Source organism: Microtus ochrogaster, chromosome 5, assembly GCF_000317375.1.
Source record: "Microtus ochrogaster isolate Prairie Vole_2 chromosome 5, MicOch1.0, whole genome shotgun sequence".
NCBI classification, from domain to species: domain Eukaryota; kingdom Metazoa; phylum Chordata; class Mammalia; order Rodentia; family Cricetidae; genus Microtus; species Microtus ochrogaster.
This window is the reverse complement of record NC_022012.1, coordinates 23,328,246-23,354,880: the sequence shown is the minus strand read 5'-3', so window position 1 is coordinate 23,354,880 and position 26,635 is coordinate 23,328,246. Positions and strand designations below refer to the sequence as shown.

Here is a 26,635-nt window from a genome sequence, read left to right as displayed (position 1 = left end):
AGAGAGAGAGAGAGAGAGAGAGAGAGAGAGAGAGAGAGAGAAAGAGAGAGAGAGAGAGTGTGTCAGTCTCAGGCCCTGCCTCTAGTGTACTAGATCAGAAGCTATTTTTTCAGCTACCTCCCCTCACAGTGTACAAGTTTGAGGAGCAGTAGAGCTGACTTCAGGACTATTGATTTGCAAAGCCACATTTGGTTTTGCGTTCCACTTTCACCATCTGGAACTTTTTACTTACAGAGGCCTTGGTGTTTTCGTTTGGCCTCAGGCTCCATAAATTATATAGGTGATCCTGGATACACTGTTCGCTATCAGGAACTATCAAGCTCCAGTCTGTATGTGATTCAGCTGAGCTCTCGTAAACTTGATATTTCTGGTTTTCAAAGACAGAGTCAGGAATATAAGGGATGGTGGAGTTTACAGATCTTTCGTGTAACTCTGATGTAAGTGGAGCATGCCCACGTTGTGAGCTAGTACCCTGGCATCTCCCTACTTGGGGCTTCTATCACTTTCATGCCACATGCCAACATCATACCCTCCATTCCCCAGCATTGCTAGAAAATCCCCTAAGTGCTGCAAACGTGATGAACCCTGGAGCAAAAGTACTTCTAATTGAGCAGATTTCCCCATAGGAGCTCTCAGCAAAATGTCCACCTGTGTCTGAAGCACCTACAGTGTTGTCAGGAAGCAGGCAGGAGTGGAAGGGCTCACTGGCAGTACTTGGCTCTATTATTATTATTATTATTATTATTATTATTATTATTATTATTATTATTATTATTGATGGTGACAGACTACTTTGAGGATTCAATAGAAGCAAAGACACTTTGGGTTGTCTTTTTGACACTGCAAAATACCTGAGCGAAAACACTTGTAAGGCCACTGTGGCTCGTGGTTTCACAGGTGTGAATCCATCACATTCAGTGAGGTGGGAAGCCGGAGCAGAGCAGTTCACATCGTGGCAGCAAGAATCAGAGAAAGAGGATGTTCCTGTGTCACCCCCTTGAGATGATGAACCCCAAATTCTTGGGGATCTTTCTTCCTTCCCCCTCATCCTCTCAAAGATAAGCCCATGTATATAGTTGACTAGTTTCCAAGATTCTCTAAAGCCAGTGAAGTTGGCAATCAGAACAAACCATAAAACCTTTCCACTGAAAAGGTCACCTTTGCACGTTGTAAAGCAGGCACAGTGGTAGAAATGAGACATTAAAGGGGGCCTGTCTTCAGTGCTTTCTCTTTCATTGCGTAAGACTCAGGCAAGCTGGGAACTCTGAAGTCCTGGTCTTCAGAACAGGAAATGGATTTGAGCATTTTCCTCAACGATTTGTTGCAGGAACCCAATGAGACAGTGTGAGTGTAGACGTGCTTTATACACGAGAGAGTGCAGCAATTTGAGACATCCTTGTACAATCCATGCAGCACAGCTCTTCCCGGCATCGCAGTAAGGAGCACTGTGGCTGTGAATTTAGCCTTAGGCCATAGGACATACTTGGTATAACAAGAGAGGAAAATGAATACAGACCGATATGATGAGAACTTGGCGAGAGTTGCTGGGTGGTTTCAAAGTGCAGGAAAGAAAAGAAAGCTTCCACAAGTTGAGGACTCCAGATGCAAAAATAAAAAGAAAGGGAATCTATTTTTATATGTGCAAACACTTTTGAGATTTTAGAAAATGTCTTTAGTCTAGCAATAATTGAACATTTCTGCCCTGGGTATAATGAAGATAAATAGCAGTAGTAGTGGTCCGTATTTAGTTTTGACTTCAGAAGCCTTCTGTTAGAATTTGCTATATTGAGACGAGTGGAAGGATGGTTTGTAGTTAAAGCTCGGTTTCTGAGCCAGCACATATTAACCGTGAATTGGAAAAGCATTTAGCATCCTTGTGCCTGGATTATTTTTCCAATAAAAGTACACTTTACAGGGCTGTTGCAACCACTGAACAGCTTAGCACACCCCAGACTCCCAGACCGTGGCAATGGGGATCATTATTGTCCACATCACAGGCATCCTAGAGCTGAGCTAGGAGGGTCAGAAGTGTGTAGTGGTGTATTATTTGTATTTTGATAAATAAATCTTGCCTGAAGACCGGAGGCAAACCTAACGCCAGTAGAGGTCAGGTAATGGTGACACACACCTTTAATCCCAGGATTTGGGAGACAGAGGCAGATGGAGCTCTGTGAGTTCAAGGCTATCCTGGGCTACACGACGTCAATGCAGAAACAAATCCAGGTGGTGGTAGTTCAAACCTTTAATCCCAATCCTAGGGAGTCACACACTTTTAATACCAGCATGGAGGGGAATATAAAATGAGAGGGGAGAGAGGATTAGTCTGCTTAGTTTTGCACTTGTCCAGCCTTGGTAGAGGTAAAACTTCTCTAGTGCTTTGGCTGTCTTGTTTTTCTGGTTTTTGAATTGATCCCCATCATCTGTCTCTGGGTTTTTATTATTTGTGTATAGTAGTGTTTTAACATGCTAGATATTTCAAGTATGCAAGATACCTTGTGTTTGCACTTAGAGGTCATTGAAACGATCATTTCTTCCTGTGGCATTAGTGACACTAAACTCCTCAGGATCTAGAAAGCTTAAACAGTAGATGTTTTAAAGCCATAATCCTACAAGTACCCTACTGATGAGTTTGTGAATGTTCTACCCATTGCCAAGCCAACAGAGGAAATGCATGTCTGTCCACTGGGTATAAAGGGGGAAGATGAGGCAAGATGAGACCTGTTAGCTTGGCTCTAACAGCCTCTGCTTTCTCTCCGGTCCTTTCACTTACCTGTCTGGTTTTATCTTGCAGGTGTACAATTGACAACCGAGTCACCCGTGTGGCCTGGCTAAACCGCAGTACCATCCTCTATGCCGGGAATGACAAGTGGTGCCTAGATCCTCGTGTGGTCCTCCTGAGTAACACCCAGACGCAGTACAGCATTGAGATCCAGAATGTGGATGTGTATGACGAGGGTCCTTATACTTGTTCGGTGCAGACAGACAACCACCCAAAGACCTCCAGGGTCCACCTCATTGTACAAGGTGTGTACTGGGAGGCCTGAAGGGGTAGCCGGGAATGTCAGTGTTCATTGTTTGTTCCGTGACTCCAAACCAAGATGATCCTTACTGTTCTGCCCAGTGAGGACACCTTTCTTGTGGTCATCTTGCAGCTAGACATTGAACTTTGCAATAATTTGCTTGTTGAGTTCAACTAGTGTTTCTTGTATTCCAATAATAATTTTTGTACAAAATTATCTTCTAATTATTGCTTTCCTTGGCTTTTCCTCCTCTTAGCATCTTTAAAATGTTGCACCCAACTACAAGTTTGCTTTATTTTAAGACCAGAATTTTAATGTTCTTCTGTTGCGGTACATATGCCATGCCCTAGACCAACCTTCAGTGACAGCAGAGCCAAGAAACAGTGATCTTACCTCAACCCAGGAACTTACCTCAATCACCCCCACAACGTGCATGTGCACGCGCGCACACGCACACGCACACACACACACACACACACACACACACACACACACACACACACACATTCTGGTGTAAGCCTACTTGTTTTTCTTCATCCAATCCAGGATTTGCTCTCCCATGCCTCTCCTATAAGACTGAATTCAGGGTCCCTGCTTGGCTGGTCTTCTGTTCTCCCCTTGTTTGTATTTTGTAGGCTTGTGATTTGCTTGGGGCTTTGCTGGTGTTTGGGTGGGTTTTGTGGTATTTCTCTGGGTTCTACTCTCTCTGTTTTCTCACACCATGGGGCTGGCATTCACTCTTCAGAAGTGGTCCTTGGGCATCAAACTACACTTAACAAAGAGATGCACTTCTGGTTATTGAGCGGCAGTTTTGAGCCACATTGTGTGCTTTCTGATGGAGAGGCCTAAAACAAGTATAACTGCACCCCAGGGGCCTCTTCTTATGAAACCGGGTAAATGTGAGCAGTGGGGTTAGGATTACATTTTACACACAGATAAACTAAAGCACTTATGAGAAGGTCTGGCCCGAGGAGGAATATTTACCTGTTAGTCACTGTGCTATTGAATGTTCCCTTTTTTTTTCTTTAAACCATATTGATATGTTTAAGCGTGTAGTCATGTTTTACAGGAGGTTAAATATTTGTCTCATTCCCTCAGAACTGAAGATCTAGTGGAGTGAAATCCTAGATTGGAGTCCCCCCACCTCACCCCCAGATCCCTGGCTCTCTTCATCCAGTGAGATGGCAGGTGTCAGGCAGGGCAGGGAAGTCCCCTTTGTAGCCTGCCTTCCTGGCAGGATGCTTGAAAGTGGGGTGAAAAGCTGGGCTGACTGGTGAGAAAGAGTGAAGAGGGATTGAAAAGGGCAGACTGTAAGAGTGAGGGGAAGTCTCCGTGAGAAGACGAAGAAAGCAGACTGGGATCGTGAGTCAGAACTGGGAGAGTAGCCATGAGAGAGGAACAGGTTAGGACAAGGGGACACTGGGTACAGTAGTCAGACGTGAGGGCAGCAGTACACTGGAAGCTATCAGACTGTGACAGAGTGTGGTCACATCAGAGTTTTATAACTTTTGCTTATTGTTGTTTTTTTTAACCAAAAAATGATGTTTTCTTTCTTTCTTTTAAAAAAATGAGTATTTTTTTTCCAAACAGGTTTTTGGAAATAGCGTTTTTAAATAGAATTGCATAGCTGGTGTTTGTGTGTATTATAAATAGCAGACTAGGTACCGCTGTGTGAGATTTTTGTCTGAGTTTGTGTATATTTCTAACATACAATACATTTTCCTAGTAGATAGATAGACAAAATAAAAGTTAAGAGTCACCATTCTGTGGAGAGGTTTGTTGAACACTCCAGGGAAGCCACCTGAGATCTCTACCAGGCAGCAAATACCTCCGAAGCCTGTCCTCAGGCAGAATAACTTGCAATGACCAAGAAAGGGTAGAAACTTTGAGCAGAGAAAGCATTACCATCATGGAATGAGAAAGGGGATGAAATGGAAAATCTAACACTTTTAGAAAACAAGACACCAGGTTTTAATCAGTGTTTGTTTGTCTGTTTGTTTTCCTCCACTTCTCCTTGCACACACCCATACGTGCCTGCTCTAAATAATGAACTGGTTTATACACATTGGGCATTTAATGTATGATTACTGAAGTAAATGTCTGGAATTAGAATACAGAGATCTTACATGGACTCTAAGAAGGAAGGCAGAATGTTTGGGAGGTGAGACAACAGGAGGATGGGCATGGATACAGTCCACCTCCATCCTCACTCACGTCCAAGCTAATGGAAAATGTTTAATCCACAGCCAGGTGTTTACATCTGTGACTTGGCTAGGTGCCCTCTTCCCATGACACACCATCTCCAGTATTGGAATCTCATCTTGGGCTAATTTTCGAATGCTGATGGGTGTATTGATCTGGAAACAAGCTGGGTTAGAAAAGGCATTGGTCTTGTACACAGACTCAGCCCAAGCTAATCCGCTGTCAATATGGCCGGACTGAGCATTATTGACACGTTAATGAATAGAGGAGCACAGTTTTCCCAGAGTCAACCTGTCCCGTTCTTCAAAGCAATCAGACAAGCTAAATAGAGCCAGACTCCGTATTGGAAAGAGGATATACTACCTTGCAGGATTAAAAAAAGAAATATATTTATCTTGAGATCATTTATTATACTGAACAGAGACCCTAATTCCCTTAGCAGAAGCTGACTGTTTGAATTTAAGTTGCTTTTCCACCAAACACCACTGGAATGCAAGTCAGGCACATCGAGTTCTCCAGATAGTATTGTGATGAATTAAAAAGAGAAATACAAACATCAGTAAGAGCAAAGAAGAGACCTAGTATTGTGCCCATGTGGACTTAGAGCTGTAGAGCCAGCATGATATGTGCATGTGCACAGAGAGAGATGGTGGGAGAAATGACACTGCCACCACCTATCACGATCTGTCTGAAGTCCGAGATTATTTGTAGCATCCTGATTGTCAAATACCCCACACAGTACATTAGATCTTTATATTAGGTCTTTTTTTATAGTTGCAATTCAAAATGATTGGCTCTTAAGCATAGTCATGGCACCCTAACCTCATTTGCCCCAGAAGCAGACATGAACTCGTTCATTCCTTCCTGCAATAATCAGTCTCTGAGAAACATTTCCAGCAGTATGTTTTCATGGCTTGGGACTTAGTACCTAAGGATGAATACAATGTTACCCTGGAAGACACTTCTGTGTGGAGAGATAGAATGGTGTCACTTTTCTAAATCATTCCCAAGAATCTGTGTGAGTACGAACGCTGTTGCCTGAATCTTACTCTGTAAGTCGATTGTTTTATTTAATTTGTCTTATAGATTCTCCTAAAATCTTTTCTTCTCCTCATGATGCTAAAAAAGCATGGTTTCTAGAACAGGTCTGGTCAGGTTACTCAAATGTGGAGTGGATTCAGTTTGGACTGGGTTGGAGTTTATAGCCCTCCATGATAGACTCAGACTGAAGAGGACTAACTACCAGTCTGCTCACAAGAGCCATTGTGAGTCTCGGTGAGAAGACTGGTGCATCCATGGCGAGATCCATTGGCCCATCAGTGAGAATCCAAGGAAGAAATAGAGGCACTGATCTCAGTCTCAGGGCCAGGGATGGACAGCCTGAGCAAGAGAAGAAAGGTGCTTGGAAATTGGGTGGAGTCAGGAACTTGGAAGGAGCAGCTGGTGCAGGGGAAGGATCCAGAAGGTGCAGACAGAGCCCAGACAATTATACAGGCTAAGTCTCTTTGGCAAGGCTGGAAAAAGTTATCTCTAGGAGGACAGTTTGGAACTCGTGTTGAAGGCAGGTGGAAGAGGATGTATGGGGAAGGGGTGGACTGACTGACTGGGTTAACTAGCCACTCACTAGGGAGACAGTTTAAAATAGCAGAAATCAAACAAGCCCTTCTTCAGTCATAGGAGCCGTGTTTTCTAACACAGTAGATAACGTGGACACAGAGCACGGACCTGAGCTTCCATCACAGAGAACATTAGCGGACAGTGCTACCAGCAGGCACAGGTGTGGTGAGGGTGTTTCCCTGCCGTAAGGGCCAGGTGTGGAGTGGAAACAGATTTTGGAGAGAAGATGGAAATAAGAAAAGATGGTATTCTTTTACAAAACGGAAGTTGCTGGTGCGAGACCGGGACTCTTTTCTTAGCGAGGACAGAGAAGAAAGCCTGAGTACAAACCCAAATGAATGCAAGGGAGATGGCATCCAGTGAAAGACCCCTGGAGTAGGGAGACTCTCCCTCAAGTCTCGGGATAACACAAACCCCAGGAACTCATGAGAGACAGGAACCAGTGCACTGGGGCTGAAACTCATTTCCTGCGCAGGGGTTGCGTTCGACCCCAAGAAGCTGGGAGAAGGGGTATTTAAGGGAAGAAACCATAACCCAATAACCCAAAAGGGGTAGGGAGGGAATCATTGGAAAATTCTGAAAATGCTAGTGGTAACCACAAGAGGGTAACTCCCTGTTTCTCAAGATTATAATCTAACTTTATGGTCAGCTAGTTCCTGGAACAGAGTCACTGAACCAGCTAACCTAGATTTTTGGTTCTTCCCTCCCTGGTGGACTTTTTTTTTTTTTTTGGCTCTACTCTTTCTGCTAGAGGGGTCTGAATTTATCCGAGTCTTTCACCAAATGTGGAGAATCAGCAGTTTCGTTCAAGGATTTGCGTAACCAGTTAGGCAGTCAGAATCTAGTCTTTTTGGATGGAATGGGAGAGGGGCAGCTTCAGCATTGAATGACACTCTTGTAGAAGACCCAAATTTGGTTCTAAGAGCCTATATTAGATGGCTTACAATCACCTGTAACACCAGTTCCAGAGAATCCAGTGCCTTCCCTCCTCTGGTTTCTGCAGACAAACAAATGCACAATACAAATAATTAAAAAGAAAACAAATATGGTAAAAGCCGTGTCTATCCTCTAGACCTTCAGATTTCATCTTCTTGGGTATAATTAATAAGTGTCTGTTTCTAAAATCTAGCTGCATGGTTCAGCTCCTGATTTTGCTGCTAGACAAGCTTCATGTGTATTCGAAATGGCGGTGCTGTTGTCTCTGTTGGCCCCATGGAGGAAGTGAGACCTTGGAAAACAGAGAACAAAATACTCACTGCCCCTAAATCATTTGTCAAGTTGCAGGCAGCTTGAGAAGACATTTAAGAAGCGCTTTGTCCCCAAATCCTGTTAGTGTTTATACAATCCAAAGCCCTACAGCAGTGACTACAGAACAAGAAAGGCCTTCTTCACCCAAGCGTGGAGAAGGACTTCTCAGACTTGACCAAGTACCCTTGAGGCTCTAATCTCACCTAGAAAAACATTTTCATAATAGAGAACAGTAGAAGGCAGACTTTAGAAAAACAAAGATATTCCTTTCATAATAAGAAAAAAGCTTTTGTCCTCTTTATCAGTTCTCCAGGCCCTATCTAGGTCTCCCCATTGTCATTAGAGCATCTAATCGCCCCCTCCCCTTTTGTTTGATGCAAATGAGTTTTTCTCTTTCTCTCTAGGCAGAGTTAATCTGAAAATCCCCTGCTATTGTCTCATAGTTAATTACCTGCCTTTGGAGTCAAGCAGCTCTGAAATTCTAGTGCAGGGGTGGGGTGGGGGTGGGGGACCACTGATGTCTACTGTACAGCACAGGACCAAAGAAGTAGAGCCAGGACACAGGACACAGCCCCTGTGTTTCTGGGGCTGAGAGACCTGCAGCCAGCTGGTGACACAAGCAATTCAATTGTGACCATGCTAACCCTTCATTTATTTTTTATTGTCTCCAGATTCCTAATCCTCTCTTCTTGCCAGCCTGGTTCTCTCTCTCTCTGTGTGTGTGTGTGTGTGTGTGTGTGTGTGTGTGTGTGTGTGTGTGTTTCAATCTTGAATAATTAATTGACCTTGTCAAGCAAAACTCATTACTGTGATTAAGAGAACAGGAACAGTAACTTTGAATTTCTAAATACCTGTGCACCAAAGGCTTTTACAGGTGGGCCCCAACAAAAGGAAATCTGAAGCCCAGACTATCAGAGGGAACGACGCTATCTGATACTTAAGTTTGAAAGCAAAGATTTCTGTCTCTCCACACACAGCAGGAAGTACCATCTCCCCCTCATACTGCCAGGCTCCTGGAGTAACGAGAATCTCTTATGACCAGTTGCTTTCCTACTACAGCTGGCTGAGTCCATAGTGGAGGGAAACAGCTCCAACCAGTCACCGACAGCCAGGATTCCCTCACACAGCGGAACTTTATATTCTTGTCTAGGTTTCAATAGCCCCAAGTGACAGACAGTGGAGAACACTGAGACAGTCTCTTCTTCTGCTTCCTTCAAGAGATATATGAAAATGTACATTTTCTCTGATCGTAAGGCTCTGCACGTAAATGTGGTAGAACTTTGAGAAGCTATGGAAAATAAATTCTCCTATGAAATTGAAGTGTTCCTCAAAGCACTGTGAAAGTGGCAAGGAAGTAGGATATTCTCCCCGTAATTGATCTGCAAAATGTAGGCAGCATGTCGAAGAAGCATCTCACTCTACCTGAGGAGGTTTTCAATTTCTGGAAGCCCTTAAGGACACTGGAGGGGCATCCCTTGCCAGAAGGGCTAGGCCAAGGCTCACATCTCAGGAAGTTCACCATGAGCATACTTGTTCCATAAGTCAAGCAGGGTGAGTCACACTGGCTTCATTAAAGTCATTTTTGTTCCTTTGGATATGATTTCCAGGGTCGGGGGGAGTGCCGGGGACATTCCTTATGTCTTCTAACCAGTTTGGAAAACTTGGTATCACTGGTAACAATAGCAGCCAGGGCTCCTCTGAAAAATCCTTTACTCTGCTCATGGCTCTAAGCAAACAGGAATTCAGGTAACCATGACTGCTTCTCAGAACTTCAGGGAGTCTGCAACCCTCCTCCAGGTGAGCAGTTAGGGCTCCCTGGTGAAATTCTACAGGCAGCCAGGAACATCATTTCCCTGAGGTGGCTTTCCCTAGGGAACCTGAACTGCCTCCAAACTATCTCAGCTTCACCATGGGGTGGAGAAGTTGGCAGTTGGTATCTTTATTCCTTATTCAGCTTCCACGTAGAAAGATTGTCGTTTTGTTTTGGGGAAGAATAAATTCAGATCTTAATAGCAGAAGGGTCAAAATACATTTTATGTGGCCTTCCACTTCCACATTGGAGGTACTGCTTTATTCAAACTAATTGTGAGACAGAGATTGTTTTTTTTTTCTTCTATTTTTTAAGCCCCCTTTCTGCTCACGCCTTTCAGATATTCTTAATTAAAGATTGTGTGAGGTTTTTAGGAGGCTTCCTGGGAAAGCAGACGTATCTAATTCTAGAATATGTCCTCACTGCCATATCCCTAAAGGCATGCGGAGTTAGAGGCTGTGGGCTGTGCACACCATGGTTTGCAGAGTGATATCAAAGAAAACGTTATTGATCTCAGTGCCCTGAGTGACTCAGAGTGACTCCTGCCTGCTCAGGAAGACTGGTGTGCAGTGTGCCTTATGACTTACAACCAGGTCACTGCTCTCTTCCTGAGAAAACAAAAAATCTTCAGCTTCTTTGGGCCTGGGCAGACATCATTATAGATGACTCTCTGCCTATCTGTGGCTGAACCGAAGAGTATCAGCGAACAACGTTCAATTCCATTCAACAACACTTTGAGAGCAGGTGGTAGGAACATGAAAATCACACAGTCCCTAACACTGCAACAGAAGGTACCCCGTTAGCAACAAACCACTATCTTGTTAGAGCAGAGGCTGGGGTGTTTGCGTGCATGTAGATCTGGTGAATCACTGCACGTGAGTAAATGCGATTCCCGCACAAAAGGCTGCAGTTCACAAAGGGTTCCTCAGCTGTGAGTAGGACCTGGTAGGGACTCTGGGGAAGACATGTTGTCCCAGGCAGGAACCATAAAGGAAGAAAAGAGGTGGTACTTCGGTGCCATAGAGCAGGGCCATAAAGTTGGCTGCCCTTCAGTTGTGAATGGGTGGCAATGAGCAATATTTCTCCCCAGACTTGACATACAGGCAAGAGTGCCATTTTTATTCCTCAAGGCAAGGGACATTAAATGGATTTGACAGTGGACAATATCCACAAGGCTATCAGTGGAATCGAACATGACAAGCACCTTGGTTAATAAGCCTTGAGAAGAAGGGAGAAGTCTTGGAAGGAAAGAACGCATCCAACCCCTGCACTGGTTCTATGTCCCTTAGGTAGTGGCTCAGGCACAGGCGAGACAGATTGCCAAGACCTGTCTACCACCAAGTCTGTTGCTGGCAGCACTCTTTGCTTACACCTGCAGTCACAACAATGATTAATGTGTCACAGTGTAGTCAAGGAGTAGCTCTTGACGCACTCAGAAGAGGAGTGCAGAACACTGGCCTCAACATGCCGTTGTGATGGTGTCCCTTGAGTGAATGAGGTGACAGCTAAGGATAAACGGCAACCAAAGCAAGGGTCACCAGAAGCCGCCTTCTCCTCTTGCCTGAGATCTCATCTTGCAGATGAAGAGAAAGATTGCCATTCCACATGTCTCTGGACCAATTTAGACAAGGCTGCACTTGAATATACCGTAAAACTGACATTCCCAATGAACATCCATTGTGAACAGCAACATCTAACCTTGCTGGGAAGTCTAGCTGGCATCTGCTGAAGTTCAGCTCAGACAGAGCTACAGTGCTGCTGGAGTTGCTGGGGCCCCACATTTTTCTTTTTATCTTCATTTTGTGTTATTTGAAAAGGAATTTATTGATTTAAAATTAGGACAATTTAATTTGGTGGCATGTTTTCTTTATGTCTCAATTATATATTCATGTCTTTGTGGTAAACTCAGCTGGTGGGGGATTAAGAATTCAAGCTAGAGGATTTTCACTTGGAGAGTGGAGCTTTCCACTGTGATTAATTGGGAGTCTGCACAATGAACCCGGCGATGGCTCCACTGTGGATTTAATAGCTTAGCAGAAAGAAGTAGATTTTAGGATTTAAGAGTTTTGGGTTCCAGTCTGAATTTTGATAATAATTACCTGGGAAAAAAATGACCTACTTATTTAAATTGTTCTCAATTAGATACTTTATGGAAATATTTTGATACATACTATAATCTGATTTGCAGAATTGTGCCTATTAGATGCAAGGAAGTGGCGCGTGATTGAACGCCAGTGCCACAGAGTTTGTAGTCATTTCTTAGGCCTACAGGCTTGTCTGTCCTCGTCTGTGTCCTCTGAACAGATCCAGTCCTCTGTAACTGTCACATACACAGCTCTGCAAGAACCAAGCAGGAATATACCCTGGCGATCTCCCTTCTGCCCTCACCTCTAGTGCCGTCCCTCAGCTGTGTCTCCATCAAGTCTTACCTTTCTGCAGTTTGAGTAGAGGCTATCACAGTCTTGTTCTCTTAAAACCTGAGCTTCAAAGAGAAGACCCTTGTGCCAACTTCCCTTCCTCTGGGGGTACAGGCTAGCGAAGCCCTTTTTTTTTCTCCCATTCCGAGAAAGAAAGATCAAGAATTTTTAGTGTTTCTCACTTTCAGTTACCTGTAAAATACCCATAAGAGGGTTGGACCATCTGTGAGCAATCGATCAACGGTAGTCTGTGATCAAGATGTAGAATGGGGTTTGGATGGGGGGACACTTACAGGGTAAGAGGATGGTCGCCCAGCTAGGACCATCCATGGGGACCTAAAACTGAAGATGGCTCCAGGGTTAAGAGCAAGATTTTTGCTCTCCTAGAAATCCAAACAAATAGAAACATCGAGCAATGGGTATTTCTTTTCCAGACTGCTAGAACAAAATGACCTTCTGTCCACAGCCATCCTGATTCCTTTACCCACCCGTTCAGCACAACTACTCACACAGCCAGAGTAATCTTTTCCAACAAGATGTTGCCTCAAGGACATCTAAGTCCAGGAGAGCTGGAAGTCTGGGTTTAGGACCTTCACTTTTGGCTCATGTTCTATCCCTGCCTCTTTCTGGCCATCCAACCCCTTGCAAGTTTTTTCCCCTCTACCTGAATTTTCTTGCTAGTTGTTATTTTCCCTTTCAAATTGTGAGCCTCCACCGAGGGAGCTTTGCTGGAGCTGCCTACTGCTCCCGCCTCCCGTAAGAGCTCACGCCCTGCTGATATTCATGGTCTTCGCACAAGTTGTGTAATACATGTGGCATGTCATCTGCTTTCCGTTGTATTCCCAGCGCCTGCAGCTTAATAGGAGTTCAGGGACTATTTGTTGAGTAATGAATGGAGTTATAAAATTTCTTTTTAAAAAAATAATCAAGCAGTGTGATTCACGGCTCCCGGTTCCGTGTTGCTGTGGCAAGCTGAAGAATGGCCAAGCAAAGAACGGTTTCGAGTCCCAAGACCCATGGATATTCCCCGAATGGTTGCATCTTCGCAGATGTGATTAAACAGGGAGTTTAAGTTAGGGCGATTATCATGGGTTCTAAATGTAATCACACGTACATGTTAGGAGGAGGCAGTGAGGCAGCCAGAGACAAAGGCAGGGAAGAATTTGTGACTGTGGGAACAGAGATTTGATAGCTTTGTCCTTGAAGATGGGATGATAAGGCCACAAGCCAGCGACTGTCATCTGTCACCAGAAGCTGGAAGCATCCTGGAACAGACTCTCCTCTGAGCATCCAGGTTAAGCTTGTTTTCAGCTCAGTGGAAAGCCTTCTGGATCTCTGGCATCCAGAACTGAGATTAAAAAAAGAAAAAAAGAAAAAAGAGACATTTCTATTTGTTTTAAGCTGTGAAGTTTGTATAAATTTGTTATAGTAGCAGCATGAAATTAATACGCTGCCTTTAAGATGATTGGCCCCTGGTTGTTGGGGGTAAGAATTCAGAAAGAACTCTAGTACTCCAGATTTACTGGAGTGCAGCCATTGTACTGAGACTGACTGGGTGACTCTTGCTAGGGTGTTCTGAACTTTTCCACTCATGCCTCCTTCTGCTGTAGAAAGTTTTATATGACCCCAAATATACGTATACCTATATGGAGCAGGTGCATAACACAAGTCATCAACTGACAACAAACCACATAGAATCTTATTTTAAAACAATTCTCTAGTATATAATTGATGTAGGAGTGTCTTCTATCTATCTGTTGCTTTCATTGGTTAATTAATAAAGAAAACTGCTTGGCTTGATAGGTAAGAACATAGATAGGTGGGGAAGACTGAACAGAATTCTGGGAGGAAGAAAGCAGAGGCAGGCAGACACCATGAAGCTCCGGCCCCAGATGGACGTGGGTTAGAATCTTTCCAGTAAGCCACAACCCCATGGTGATACACAGATTACTAGATATGGGTTAAAGCAAAATATGAGAGTTAGCCAAGAAGAGGCTAGATATAATGGGCCAGGCAGTGTTTAAATGGATACAGTTTGTGTGTTGTTATTTCCTGGGCTAAGCTAGCTGTGCAGGAGCTGGGTGGGATGAAAAGCAGGCCTGCTCACCTCATCACTACATATAATCATTTTACCATTTATTAAAGATAAAAGCAAGATTGTATACTAGTGACATGGATGTGCTTATTTAGTTTTGCATAAAGAATTGAATCTAATCTGGGTATTTAATAGTGCAGGACAGTCTCTTCAATGTTTTTCAGAGTTGACCAATATTTTTATTTTATAATTGTCAATGCCAAGAATACCATATCACATAAATACACATTACAAATGATGGGTATTTTAAAGTCACTTCAGAATTGATTGAAGAATTCAGTCCTAAACCCAACTATAATTGATTTAATAATTTCTTAAGAAACTCAAGGGAGCAAACAATCCAAACAGCAATCTTTAATTCTTATTTTCAATGAATATGGCAATATCTCAATAAAATTTTATGTAAAAGTCAGGCCTGGTGATATATGCCTATATTCCTAGCACTTGATAGACTAAGGATGGAGACTAGCCCCGAGTTTTAGTCTAGCCCGGACTACATAATGGGACCCTGTTTCAAAAATGAAAATACCCTGCCCCCATCAAAACAAGAACCTCCCAACCTTCAAAAGGCTCCATGCTTTGGTGGATTCCTTAGGAGGTTGTGTTCCAAGCTTGCACGTCTTGTGGAATGTTTGACACACATTGTTGCGGTGCACTGTGCATACTTGGATTGGCGTTTTTGTTATTTTCTCTAGAAGATGCCTCCCTTCATATTTTGTTATTAAAAGTCTAATACAACACATATTTCCTTTTTCTTATTTTTTTCATTTTTTCAATATTTATTGAATTCTGACCACTTGCATATGAATTCAAACAATATTTTTTAAAAAGTCAAATAGTCTAACACAACATAGTCAAAAAGATACACAGACTTGATACTTATATGCTGAGGATCTAGGGTAAGAAAATATGAAGTTGTTTTTCCATAATTAGTGTTTCTATAATTGCAGATAACGTTGTGTGTACAGTAAAAAATACCGTAATGTATAATACACAATATTTCAAAACTGAGCCTACAATATTTCAAAACTGAGCCTATGTGGTTTGTCTTTTGTGGAGTGATGGCACACACAATACCAACTGCTCACATATGTTCAAAGCCAGGGCTGCCATGAGGATGCACCCTGTAGCAAGGTCTGCTACGAGCATCTCAGGTTCTTAAACTTTTGGGTGCTGACTGGTCAAAGACCTTTTACTGATACTATTTTTTGTTGTCACAAAGTTCAGCTGCATGACCACATATGCATTTGCAACCCACACTTTAAGAAGCCAGACTGTAGAGCAGGGTCAGCAAATTAGGGCCCATGAGTTGAACCCAGCCCATGGCCTCTATTATCATTATGTGTAAGCTAATATGCTTACAAATTTTGCTTTTGAAATATGATTAAATAAAGAAGCATATGTTACAGAGACTTGACTTGGCCAACAGCGTTCATAGTAGCTGCTCTTTGGTCCTTCACAGAAAGGTTTCAACCCCTGATCCACTCTGTGGCAAGGACATTCAAATAGCCATAGGGAGAAGCCAGTGTGGAAAGAGACCCGGGCTTCCCTCCAAGAGCCAGCATGAATTTGCAATGGTGAGCCAATCCTCAGAGGGGAGCAGTCTTGTATGTTCCTGCCCTGAATCCCTGTGAGATACCTTGAGCTAGAGCTGCCCAGCCAAGCCACTCTCCAATAACTCAGTCAGAGATCCCAGGAGACAGCAAATTACTATTATTCGAAGCCTCTTTCTTTGAGGAAAAAAAAAATCAAGTTTGTAGTGAACATGCTCAGGCTTTTGTTCTTGTAATAACTTTCTAAACAATAAGGTATAATAACTCTGTATGTAGTAGCATTTGGATTATGTTAGCTGTAATGCTAGGGATGATTTGAAGTGAGTGAGAAGATGTGTCTAAGTTACAAGCAAATGCTGTACTATATTATGGAAGCAACTCGCATATCTCTGGGTTTTGATATTCTCAGAGGATTCAAGAACCGATACCCTGAGAGCACTGAGGAATGGCTGAGTCTTTTAGAAGTGATGTCCTTGGGAATCCACCCTGTCCTGTAGATGTAATGATAGCGTCATCTCCTTGTCTTTGAGCTATCTATAGGAACTGATAAAATCACTACAGTTTTTTTAGGAGGAGACTATATTTGATGCTATGTAATGACTGACCTGAACATTCTAGATGATTCAGCAGAGCAGAGGAAAAACTTCTCAGTCAAATAAGAGTTTCACAAGAGGATAGTTTGGGCATGTAGAAATAGAGTTGAAGATCCCAAGGTATTCTCTTGTTAGTTGGGAGGTAACATTGTATTTAGCTTAATTTTTATTATTTACCTCAACGGTACTTTAAGCTCAAAATGTAGCCAGTAAATCTCTTCAGTTCTATTAGGTCTCTGTACCCTCACCTCGAACCGGCTCTTCCTACAGCCTTCATCTTCTAAACCAGTAACTGCGTTCTTTAACAGTTCATTGTAGGGCCTTAAACACCCATTTCCACTTTTCCTTCCTCTCATTCCTTCTCATTCTTAAACAGACCTCGTTAGAGCTGCTGAAATGTGGAAGTTACCCAGAATCCTCCTCTTTCTCCCTAGCTCTGTCTTTTCTCATGTGACAAGCTAACTTCATCACTGTGTGAATCTCTACCCACAACTACCTGGCCTGTCTCTGTTGTGAAAGGAGCCGTGAGCTGCGTTCCCGCCACCCAGCTCCCAGCTGCTTATCTCCCAAAATAACAACACACAAATTGTATTCATTTAAACACTGCCTGGCCCATTATATCTAGCCTCTTCTTGGCTAACTCTCATATCTTGATTAACTCATTTCTATTAATGTGTATAGCACCACAAGGTGGTGGCTTACCGGGAAGATTCTATCCTGTGTCCATCTCGGAGAGGAGAGCTATGGCATCTGACTCACTTCCCTTCTTCCCAGCATTCTGTTCTGTCTCCCCTGCCTACCTATCAGGCCAAGTTTTCTTTATTAATTAACCAAATGAAAGCAACAGATAGATAGAAGACACTCCTACATCAGGTCTCCTCCTCAGTGTAGAACTGACCATTTATTCTCCACACTCATGGACATCTTGACAGACTCTGCCATTCTTCCATGTCAGCCTTTGCTTCCTGATGCATGTCGGGTGGGACCCAGGACCTTTGACTGTCGCTTCACATGGCTCAGTCTGGTGTTGGTGGCTTCCTAATGTCTCTCTACAACCCCTTCATGTGCTCCCTGCTTGTCCCCAGCTCCCCAGTGTCCCTCTCTCCTTTAACTCCTTGCCAGAAGTTACCTTAGGAAAGTGGTTGGCCTAACTCTCTGTGTGAAGCCGGCTTCCTACCATGCCCATCTCTCTGTCCATAGCACTTTCTTACTTTATTTTTCTTGATGACACATCGATCAGTATAAAGTCTATTGCTTTCTAAAGGGGTTTAGCCTGCTTCACCCCAACCAGAACACATTTTTCCATGGGGATGGGGACTGAGCTGTTTTGTTTACCTTTCCTTCCACTTGCCTAGAGTAAGGCCAGGAGCAATAGATAGTTGTTGATTGAGTACGTGGAAGAAAACAGGCACCAGCTATTACAGGAACATTGCTGTTTCAGTCCTCATTCTGTTTATTTGCTCAGGTGCGAGGGGCATGAAACCTCTGTCACTTCCATCTAGATGATTGCCTCCCCCCCCCATTTTCAGAACATAGGACATTTAAGCTGAGTTTGGCAGGATGAATTTTCTTATGAAAGTTCTGCCAAGAGCCAGAAGCCTAGGCAGAAGAAACAGCACATACAACAAGGTGTGGCTCAAGAGACCAAGTACAGAAGTGATAGCAGAGGAGAAACAAAACTCTAGGGAGTGCCCATGGCCTGGAGGATAGAGAAGCCTAGGTTCTGCCTCTTTAGAAGTGGGATTTCACTGGACACTAGGAAGAATGAGCACAGAAAGGGAACTGTAAGTGTTGTTTCAAAAAGGTCTTTGGTGTCTGAGCATGAGATGAATGGGCTAGAAAGGATGTTTTTGGCAGAGAAAGTAATAATAAGAACACAGACCATGACTAATCTATGACCTGTAATCTTGGATCCATGATCTGGAGTCATCTTCTCATCTAGGTAGGGACTCAACAGACAGCTCTCGGAGGGGATACAAACAGGGATAGGGGATGTGTGCAGGGACAGGGTGTGTGCACAGGAAGAGCCAGGAAGGTCCGGTCTCATGCTTTCAGGTTCCCAGTACAATCTTTGTCCAAAGACCCATGCCCTCCTTGTGTGGGGTAAGGCTGTGAGTAAGTGGAATTCATTGTTCCAGTTTTTCTGAAGCCTCGAGTGTATAAATTTACAAGTGAAGGAAAAGTTGTGCCAGCTTTGGTTTCCATTCAGAATTCTCAGGAAAAAAAAATAGCTTTTGAATTAGAGAAGTGAACTCATGTCAGCCAGAGAAGATGGACTGTGTGTGAACTGAGGATCAAGCTCATGGGAGACAGGGCAGACAGGACGGAGCACAGGAGAAACCGACCAGAAGATGCTCAAAAGGTGGAATGCGAAGGCCAAGCCCCTACCAAGGGGCCTCTGACCTATTCCTGCTGCCTGCTGGGAATCTTCAGAAAAATTTCCTAATGGGGCCTGGGGAGGATATGGCCTTCTAGTTAGACCTCTAGGCCTGAAGTCCAATTGGGAGTCTCCCAGGTGTGGGCAGAAGGCTTAAAAATTGGCTGTAAAGGGCAAACTAAGGGGCAGAGGCAGCTGCAGGTCAAATTGGGAATGTTTCTTATATGAAATATGGATTTATGATTTTACTAATTAGTAGATTCTGTCTCAAATCAGGTGAGTGGCATGTTCCATGGTTCTATTTATAGTATGGTTTCCTTCTCTCCAACCCGCTGTGCTACCCCTCAGATGAAAATGTAGAAGCAGAAAAAGTTGGAAGTAGGTCAGCATGGGCTCACTCCCCATTAGCATGCTTTCCTTTCAAATTACCCTCAAAAAGTTATCTGACTTTTGTCCTTGATTGCTACTTACTAAGACACAAGGGGGCACTTCTGGTCACTCTGTGTATAGAACAGCCTTCCACCTCTTTGGTGCCAGTTTCTCATCTTTTTCTTCAACTCACGTGACAGATGAGTTTTCTATTGCTTAGCATGAGCTTAGCCCATAGGTGACAGCTATTGTATAGAGACCCGATGAGGAGCCATTCGCAGCAGTCAGAGCAGGACTGACCATCAGCCACAGCAGGTAAACCAAGGCAGAGCCATCACTTCCTATCACCTCACACAGAAACTCCCACCTCAGCTAAAGGTCAGGTCTTGACTGAAGAAGCAATTACAGAATCAATTTCTTTCGCCCTTCAGTCACTCAGCAGAGCCTGACTGAGCTACTTTGAGAAGTCAGGCAACATAGGAGAGTGGGGTAGAACATGAACACCATGCCTTCCCCGAAGAACTAACACAGGGTGACCAAGCACACATGTAACATGGAAGGAGTTGGAGCGCATGATCTGGCCACCAGCAGTGCCCTGAGAGGATTCTGCTTCTGAGAGCATCTGTACCCCAGGGCGCTTTCAAAAGTAGGAAGAGGAGAGCTCAGGACTGAAGGAAGTTAGACAGTGACAGTGAAAACAACATCTTCAGACACTGTCAACGTGTGGACAAGGTAAGGTGACAGAGGCAAACGTGACCCACTAGTAGCAGGAGAATAGCTCCCCTGTTGGTGCTCAGAAGGTGCACATGCTGCCAGGTGAGACCCTAGTGGTAAATACAAGCCAGAGGATGAGACCTTTGGGGACTTTGGAGTTGCATTTGGGTCAAAAGGCACTGGAAGAAAATGAGACTGTTTCCTGGTCAGGACGTCTCATGTGGCTTTTGTTTTACAGAGGGGGCCTAGAAGAGCAGGGCAGAGAGGGTCTCCCTCCCTGTTATAGTATCCTGGGTCCTGCCTTTCTCTAACAGGGATGGCAATGTCAAACTCAGTATTTTCATCCCCAGGGAGGTTTGCAGCTGACTGACTCCCCAACTTGGTTCCAATGAGCACCCCACCTAGAAGCGCACAGTTGGTGGACAGGGTGAGCAGCCTTCCCTCCTGCCTCGTGCTGCTTGCATTTAGTTTAACAAAGAATGTCATTTTTACTGCTGCTGTGTTCTACGTGTTTAATTTTACCTCTCCCTTTGCTCTTTCTCCGTACTCCATTTCACTCTTCCGGACAGACTATTCCACTCTCCCAGATAGACTCTTGCCAAGCCTGTATCCCCTTGCACGCCCCATCACTCTTCAGTTTCAGTTTCCTTTCTTGGCACTCTGCCCTCTTTTGCCCTGCTCTCAAATGACTCAGGATTTCCTCCTCCTCTTTGCCTCTACTTTCTTTCCTTACCCACCATTTTTCCCTCCTTGAACCCCCTTGCTATCAGTTTTACCCTTCCAGGGCACAGCACAGCCTGTTGGAAACATCAGCACAGCCCTGGGCTGCTTCTCTCTGCCAACAGCTCCTAGGCTTTCCCCCCAACACTGCAAGCTCTCTCTGCCATTGAGAGGAGAACTGGACGATCCCTTGCACCACTTCCTCTATTTTTTTCGTCTCACTTAATAAGCACATCCTGAAATTGGACTGCAGTTTCACTCCCAATATATCATTTTCCCTGGGGAGTCCCATCCAGCCCCAGATGAAATTCCCTCCTGGCCCAGCGAGGGGATGGAAGTTGGTGCGGTGAAGGTTTCTTTACTGTAACTCCAATGTCGGATGTGTGCACATTGTTCTTTCTGAATGTGTTTGTGTGGGGAATATGTGCATGTGTGCTCTTGGGGAGGGTATGGGATTCTCTCAGGCTCTTTCCATTTATTTATCAACTGGAAGGAATTTGCAGCAGACCAGGAGTGTAACAGTCATGTGATACTTACCCAGTGTGAATGTGGAAGACATAGGAGATCCCCACCTTGGGCTGGGAAAGCCTTCTTTATAAAAATACTAAGGTATTATTCTGTTTAACCTGGACACCACCCTATGTCCTGGCCATGGGCAAATATGTCAAGGATAGATTTCTTGAGCCGTGCAATAGCCACAGTGGGCTGACTACAGGGACCTGATGCCTCCACTGTGCCTCTTTTGCATTAGGCTCGTGTCCTCTGTGGCAAAGTGATTCAGGTTCCTCAGCTGGTCTAGTCATAGAAAACTGTAAGCATAGCGTCTCATCTCATGAAACTCTTAGCCAACTGGATTAGTAAGCAGACTTCCACTGAGTGATAAAAATATTTATAGCTTTAGCTTATCCAAATCTTATTGTATCCCAGGCAAGGTCTCTATGAAGCTCTTTCTGCATTGGATAGCATCTGATGCTCAGATCAACCCTGTGCAGCAGATGGTCTCGTAACCTTAGTTTGGAAGCTTGGGAACCAGCCATCTCAGTCTGGCTACAGTGGAGTTAGAGACAGAAAAGAATCAGAATCTGGGCTACCTTGCTCTGTGAAGCACAACCCAACCGAGGCCTTAGCTTCTCATCATGAGCAAAGGCTAGAGTTAATAGTTCTCAGAGAACTGGATCACAATTAGGTGTAGGCTTTGCAAGCATGGCTAGAGGCTCAAATCAGATCAGAGATAGAAGTCACCAAGAGGGTCCCTTGCCGGGGGTCTCGGTTACTCAAGCAACCATTTAATCACCAGTATTGAGGTCTTTTTCGGGGCTTTTGATTTAAGAATGGAAATAAGGCAGGAACACCATTCGGTTTTTTTTTTACAACATGGATGCTTCTTTGTTCACCCATGTTGAAAGCCACTGTTCAGTCACGACAGGTGGAGAAACTGTAGACATACGAGGTTCAGCTTGTTTTTAATCTAAGGTCACACCTCTGATTAAGAGGAATATTACAACCAAACTCCTGCCTCCTGGCTCTCCTCAGGGCTCTTTCTTTCACCCGTGCCTAAGGACATGTCTTCCTTTATGTGTGTGAGGGAACATAAGACCGCATGCATGGTGGGAGACCCAGCTGTGTTAGAATAATCCCTCTGCCAGGTTTTGTGCCATGCTTTCTTTTCCCTGTAAAATGAGGATAATGATAAAGCTTTCCAGTGGGGCTCTTGAGGGTGGCGGGATGAGCTGATTCCACACAAAGGTGCTATAATCCAAGCCCAGTTTGTGGCAGTCCCTCTACCCCTTAGTATAAGGAAATGTCCACCCATGAAATATATGTCTCAGCACACATTCTTATGAGATCAGGTGGCAACCGTCATGAATGAGAACTTCGCACTCTAAAAGGGCAGCCTAAGTAAACTCCTATAAACTCACTGGAAATGACATCAAAATGTACCCCGAGCAAACCAACCTTGCCTTGGGACCGCAGTGAGCCTTTGAAGATGGGGATGTACCCAGACCTCAGTTTCTCTGCAGTGGAACCAGCAGTTACAACCATCACAGCCAGATCCCCACCACACCATGACTGTGTCAGAAGCTGGGCATCCTGTCTTCTGTTGGCCCAGCTCATTCTCACTTTTACCACAAAGTAGATGTCAAGACAATGACAGGGCTGGTGATGTGGGCTTAGCACTTACTCTGGAAACTAATAAGGTCTTTGCTCTGTGGGTTCATTCTAGTTAGGGACTCTATTATTTTTTTAAGTGAAAAGCAAACAAAGAACAAAAAAAATTACTTTTAATTCAATCTGAAAAGGAAGTTGGGGCTAATGAGGTGTCTGGGGTAAAGCGCTTGCTGTGAAAGCATGAGGAGTTGACGTTAGATCCCCAGAACACATGGAAAAGTCAGTCATGGCAGCACACGTCTGTGTCTGGAACCCCAGCACTGGGCAGGTGAGTGGGTGGAGACCGGATAAAACTGGAGGCCCGTTGACCAGCCAGCCTAGCTCAAACTGGGTCTTATAAACCTTGTCTTAAAAATAACCTTCTCATGATCAAGAAAAAAACTCATTGTTGGCCACTTAACTCCATGGGCATCTACCCGTCAGGGCATCTACACACGTGTACACACACACACACACACACACACACACACACACACACACACACACACACCAATGGTTGTATCCCTTACTTGCTTTCTAGTAACTACTCTCACGTAATCCCCCTCCCTCCCAGATGTTTCTTACAATGTGATTTAGTTCTCAGCCTCACTCCGCTCGCCCGCTGACCCCACCACACGTGATCCGTATCTTCTTTGCGCATGATCTATGACGTCCAGTCACCTAGCCAGTCCCTCTCAGCTTCATCTATGATGGCTTCAGGCACAAAAGCAACATCTCACTACCCAACGCTAGCAAGTTATGTAAGAACCAGATGAAATTGTTGCTTGAAATTTCTACAGCATGTCCCAAACCAAACAGTGCTGCCCTGCCTTCCACCCCATCCAGGTTCCTCCTGCTCTTTCCTACCAGCGTTCTCAAAGAGGGTTGAAACTTTATACCCAATGCTTGCAAAGAGAATCAAAGGTTGCCCTTTAACTTTTATTTGTTAGATGTGTACCTTCTTTTATTTATTTTATTGACACATTTATTATATACAGCGCAGGGTTTCATAAAGTCTATTTCTTTCAAATAAATGTATCATACACTTTGGCCATATTCTCCCTTCTACGTTCTCTCCTCCGCCTACCACTGGGCTGCCTTCCTGCCACATACACGCTCTTCTATAGCTACATAAAATTTAGAATCCACAAATAAAAGAAAATATGATACTTATCCTTTTGTGTCTGGCTTATTTTGCTGAATACGATGCTCACCAATTGCATGCATTTTTCTGCAAATGGCATTATTTCTTTTTTCTTTGCGTTTGAATACTCCATTGTGTAATTATTTTGTTCCTTTCCAGAGAAGACATGCAGTTTCTATTTCTGGCTTCCCTGTGGCTGCCTTGATCAAGCATCCACCCCGTTTTTACCTGCTTCACTCCCTTCTATCCTGTCTCTGGTCTGTCCTACTCATCCTCTGTCCAGTGGTCACAGCAGCAGTAAACGGTGATGTTATTGGGTCTTTAATGTGTGACAGGCACTGGGCTTCACTCGGAATCTCATTCAGGTCTCCTGATGCTCAACAGTGCTAGCAATGCCATATCTAGACTTCGGAGAGGAGAAAACTGACCTGTAGAGACTTTAAAGTCTTCCTCCACTTCATCCCCATGAGGACCCTTATCTGCTGTAAAAAGACACCCAACAGTGAACCTGTCTGTTTTTTAGGAAGCTTCACTTTTCTGCTTTCCCCAAATATTCTCCTTTCCCAGTGCATGTTGCTTCCTGCAGAGAGGGATCACTTTCCTCTTAGTTCATTTCGGGTTTCCCCGTCTCCTCGGTGATGTTGATTTCATTGCATTTTCATAATCTTTCATGCTTTAATTTAATTTATTTAGTGCTATTGTACAGTGCCCTGAGCACCTCAGAAGCAGTGAGAATTTTATAAATAAAATTATTATTACAGCTGCTCTGATGGCAGCCTCTGAGCTATTGAGGGAATATATCAATTACTCCCAACGCTGAGAATGTTCACCTAGAGCCCCTATATCAGGCTTCCTGCAGCCTTTGCTCCTTCTGAGTGCAGTGTGGAGGGTCTTGTGGCATTTCTCCTGACTGTCTCTTCTAGGCTCCTTCAGCAAAAGGTCCACAGCATGTGTTTTGGCTGACGTGACCCACTTTCTTTAACTGTTTTGAGTCCTCGAAGTTCTGAATTCCATTTGCTGGAACTGTAATTAATCCCAGTTCTTCATCCACTCCTTCCCCACATCCTGTTTAAGTTGGACTTTTCTGTCTCCTAGCTCCCTGGAGAGATCTCTATTATAGTGGATATGACTTGAGCAATGAGTTTGGCCTTGTAGACCTCAGAGTTTTAACCCCCAGAGATAAATGAGGTGACTTTTGTCAGAGTCTTGAAATCATGTGAGGCCCAAAGGAAAGGTAAAGATAAGGACCGCCATGAGCTGACCTCTTTCTGGCATCAGGTATACTTTCAGGAAAGTTCTTGCTACCACAGTGACAACTCTTCACAAGTGAGAGACGTGAGGGGACCACTGTCTTCTCTTAGCAGAATTTTCATAACAGGATCAGTAATTCTGTGGTAAACTGATGTTTAAGCTGGATTATTCCCAGACATGCTCAGTTTATGTATAAAGTTGTACCCAGCTTTCCATACCTCACTTTTCCCTACGGTATGTTCTTTTCTGATCCATCTTCCTGATTTTTCTACACGCTCCCTTCCATCCTACCCCATCCTGGCCTTTGATTTTCCTGTAGTCCATTCATTCATTCATCCATTCATTCTAAGTTAATTAGGTGCTTGCTGTTTGCAGGCTATGTAACTCCACAAACAGCAATGAGTAGCACTGGCAATTTTCCTTGACCCCCATTTAAGCTGTTCATTTCTTCTCTTCCCTTCTTCTTGACTTCCTGACTCTCAGGCATTTGCCATCTTGACAATTTACAGGTGCACTGAGGATTTCTGACCATTTTTCCTCATTAATGAGAATCTGTGCACTCTACCCTCTCTATTCTGTTTCTCAGAAAACAAATGGGATTAGCCAGGCTTCCCACTTCAGATGAGTTCCTTCCCATTCGGGCAGCAGCCGGGATGTCACACACCTTGCCTGAGGCTTCTTATGTTATAAACAACATATTGACTTCCGTTGTTTCTATAGTGAGAGCCTTAGAAGGGGGAAGACTATGCTAAGTCAAGGATTATATTATGCCGTCCATAGTCTCCATGCAGAGTTCCAATACTCAGCAATCCAAGGAGCTCGTGGAAGGCAGTTAAGAAGAAGGATCTCTCTTGACCAGGTCGTCATGGTTGCTTATTTGACAACTATGCTTCCTAGAAGCCAACTAACTAAAACTCTGAAATGAACTATGATTCAGCTGTCCAGAACAGAGAGAAGTAGACACGAGGCATCGTCATTTGCTCCCATGGAAAGGAATAACTTCCAATGGAAAAAAAAATAGCCTAACCAGACATACTCAGGCAACTACAAAGGATACAGTGAATAGGGGACTCCAATGACAGTCACTTTTCCTGAAGTTCAGAATTGTTCAGCTCTGAACATAGGCAACGGAGGATCCAAGTCACTTTGAATTTTTAGATACAGTCCACTCATGATCCATTAGTGAGGAGCAGTTTGCATCCCTATTCGTGCAAACCCCGGCTGGAGATGCCGTGTCTACTGAGTAGATGTGTTCTACTGCATCACCTCTCAGCATCACCAAGTAGCCTGGTACTGCATCACCTCTCAGCATCACCAAGTAGCCTGGTACTGCGTCACCTCTCAGCATCACCAAGTA

The 26,635-nt window shown here is 44.0% G+C and overlaps 1 protein-coding gene across 4 annotated transcripts in view; it reads left to right on the top strand.

Annotated features, from left to right (window-relative positions):
* Positions 1 to 26,635, top strand: part of LOC101998191 (neurotrimin) — a 980,868-nt gene that overhangs the window by 789,898 nt on the left and 164,335 nt on the right. For all 4 annotated transcript variants that reach the window (XM_005346981.3, XM_026779078.1, XM_013346274.2 and 1 more), the window contains exon 3: positions 2,792 to 3,024. In XM_005346981.3, coding sequence (XP_005347038.1) covers positions 2,792 to 3,024 — 233 coding nt within the window. The remainder of the gene's footprint in view (positions 1 to 2,791; positions 3,025 to 26,635) is intronic.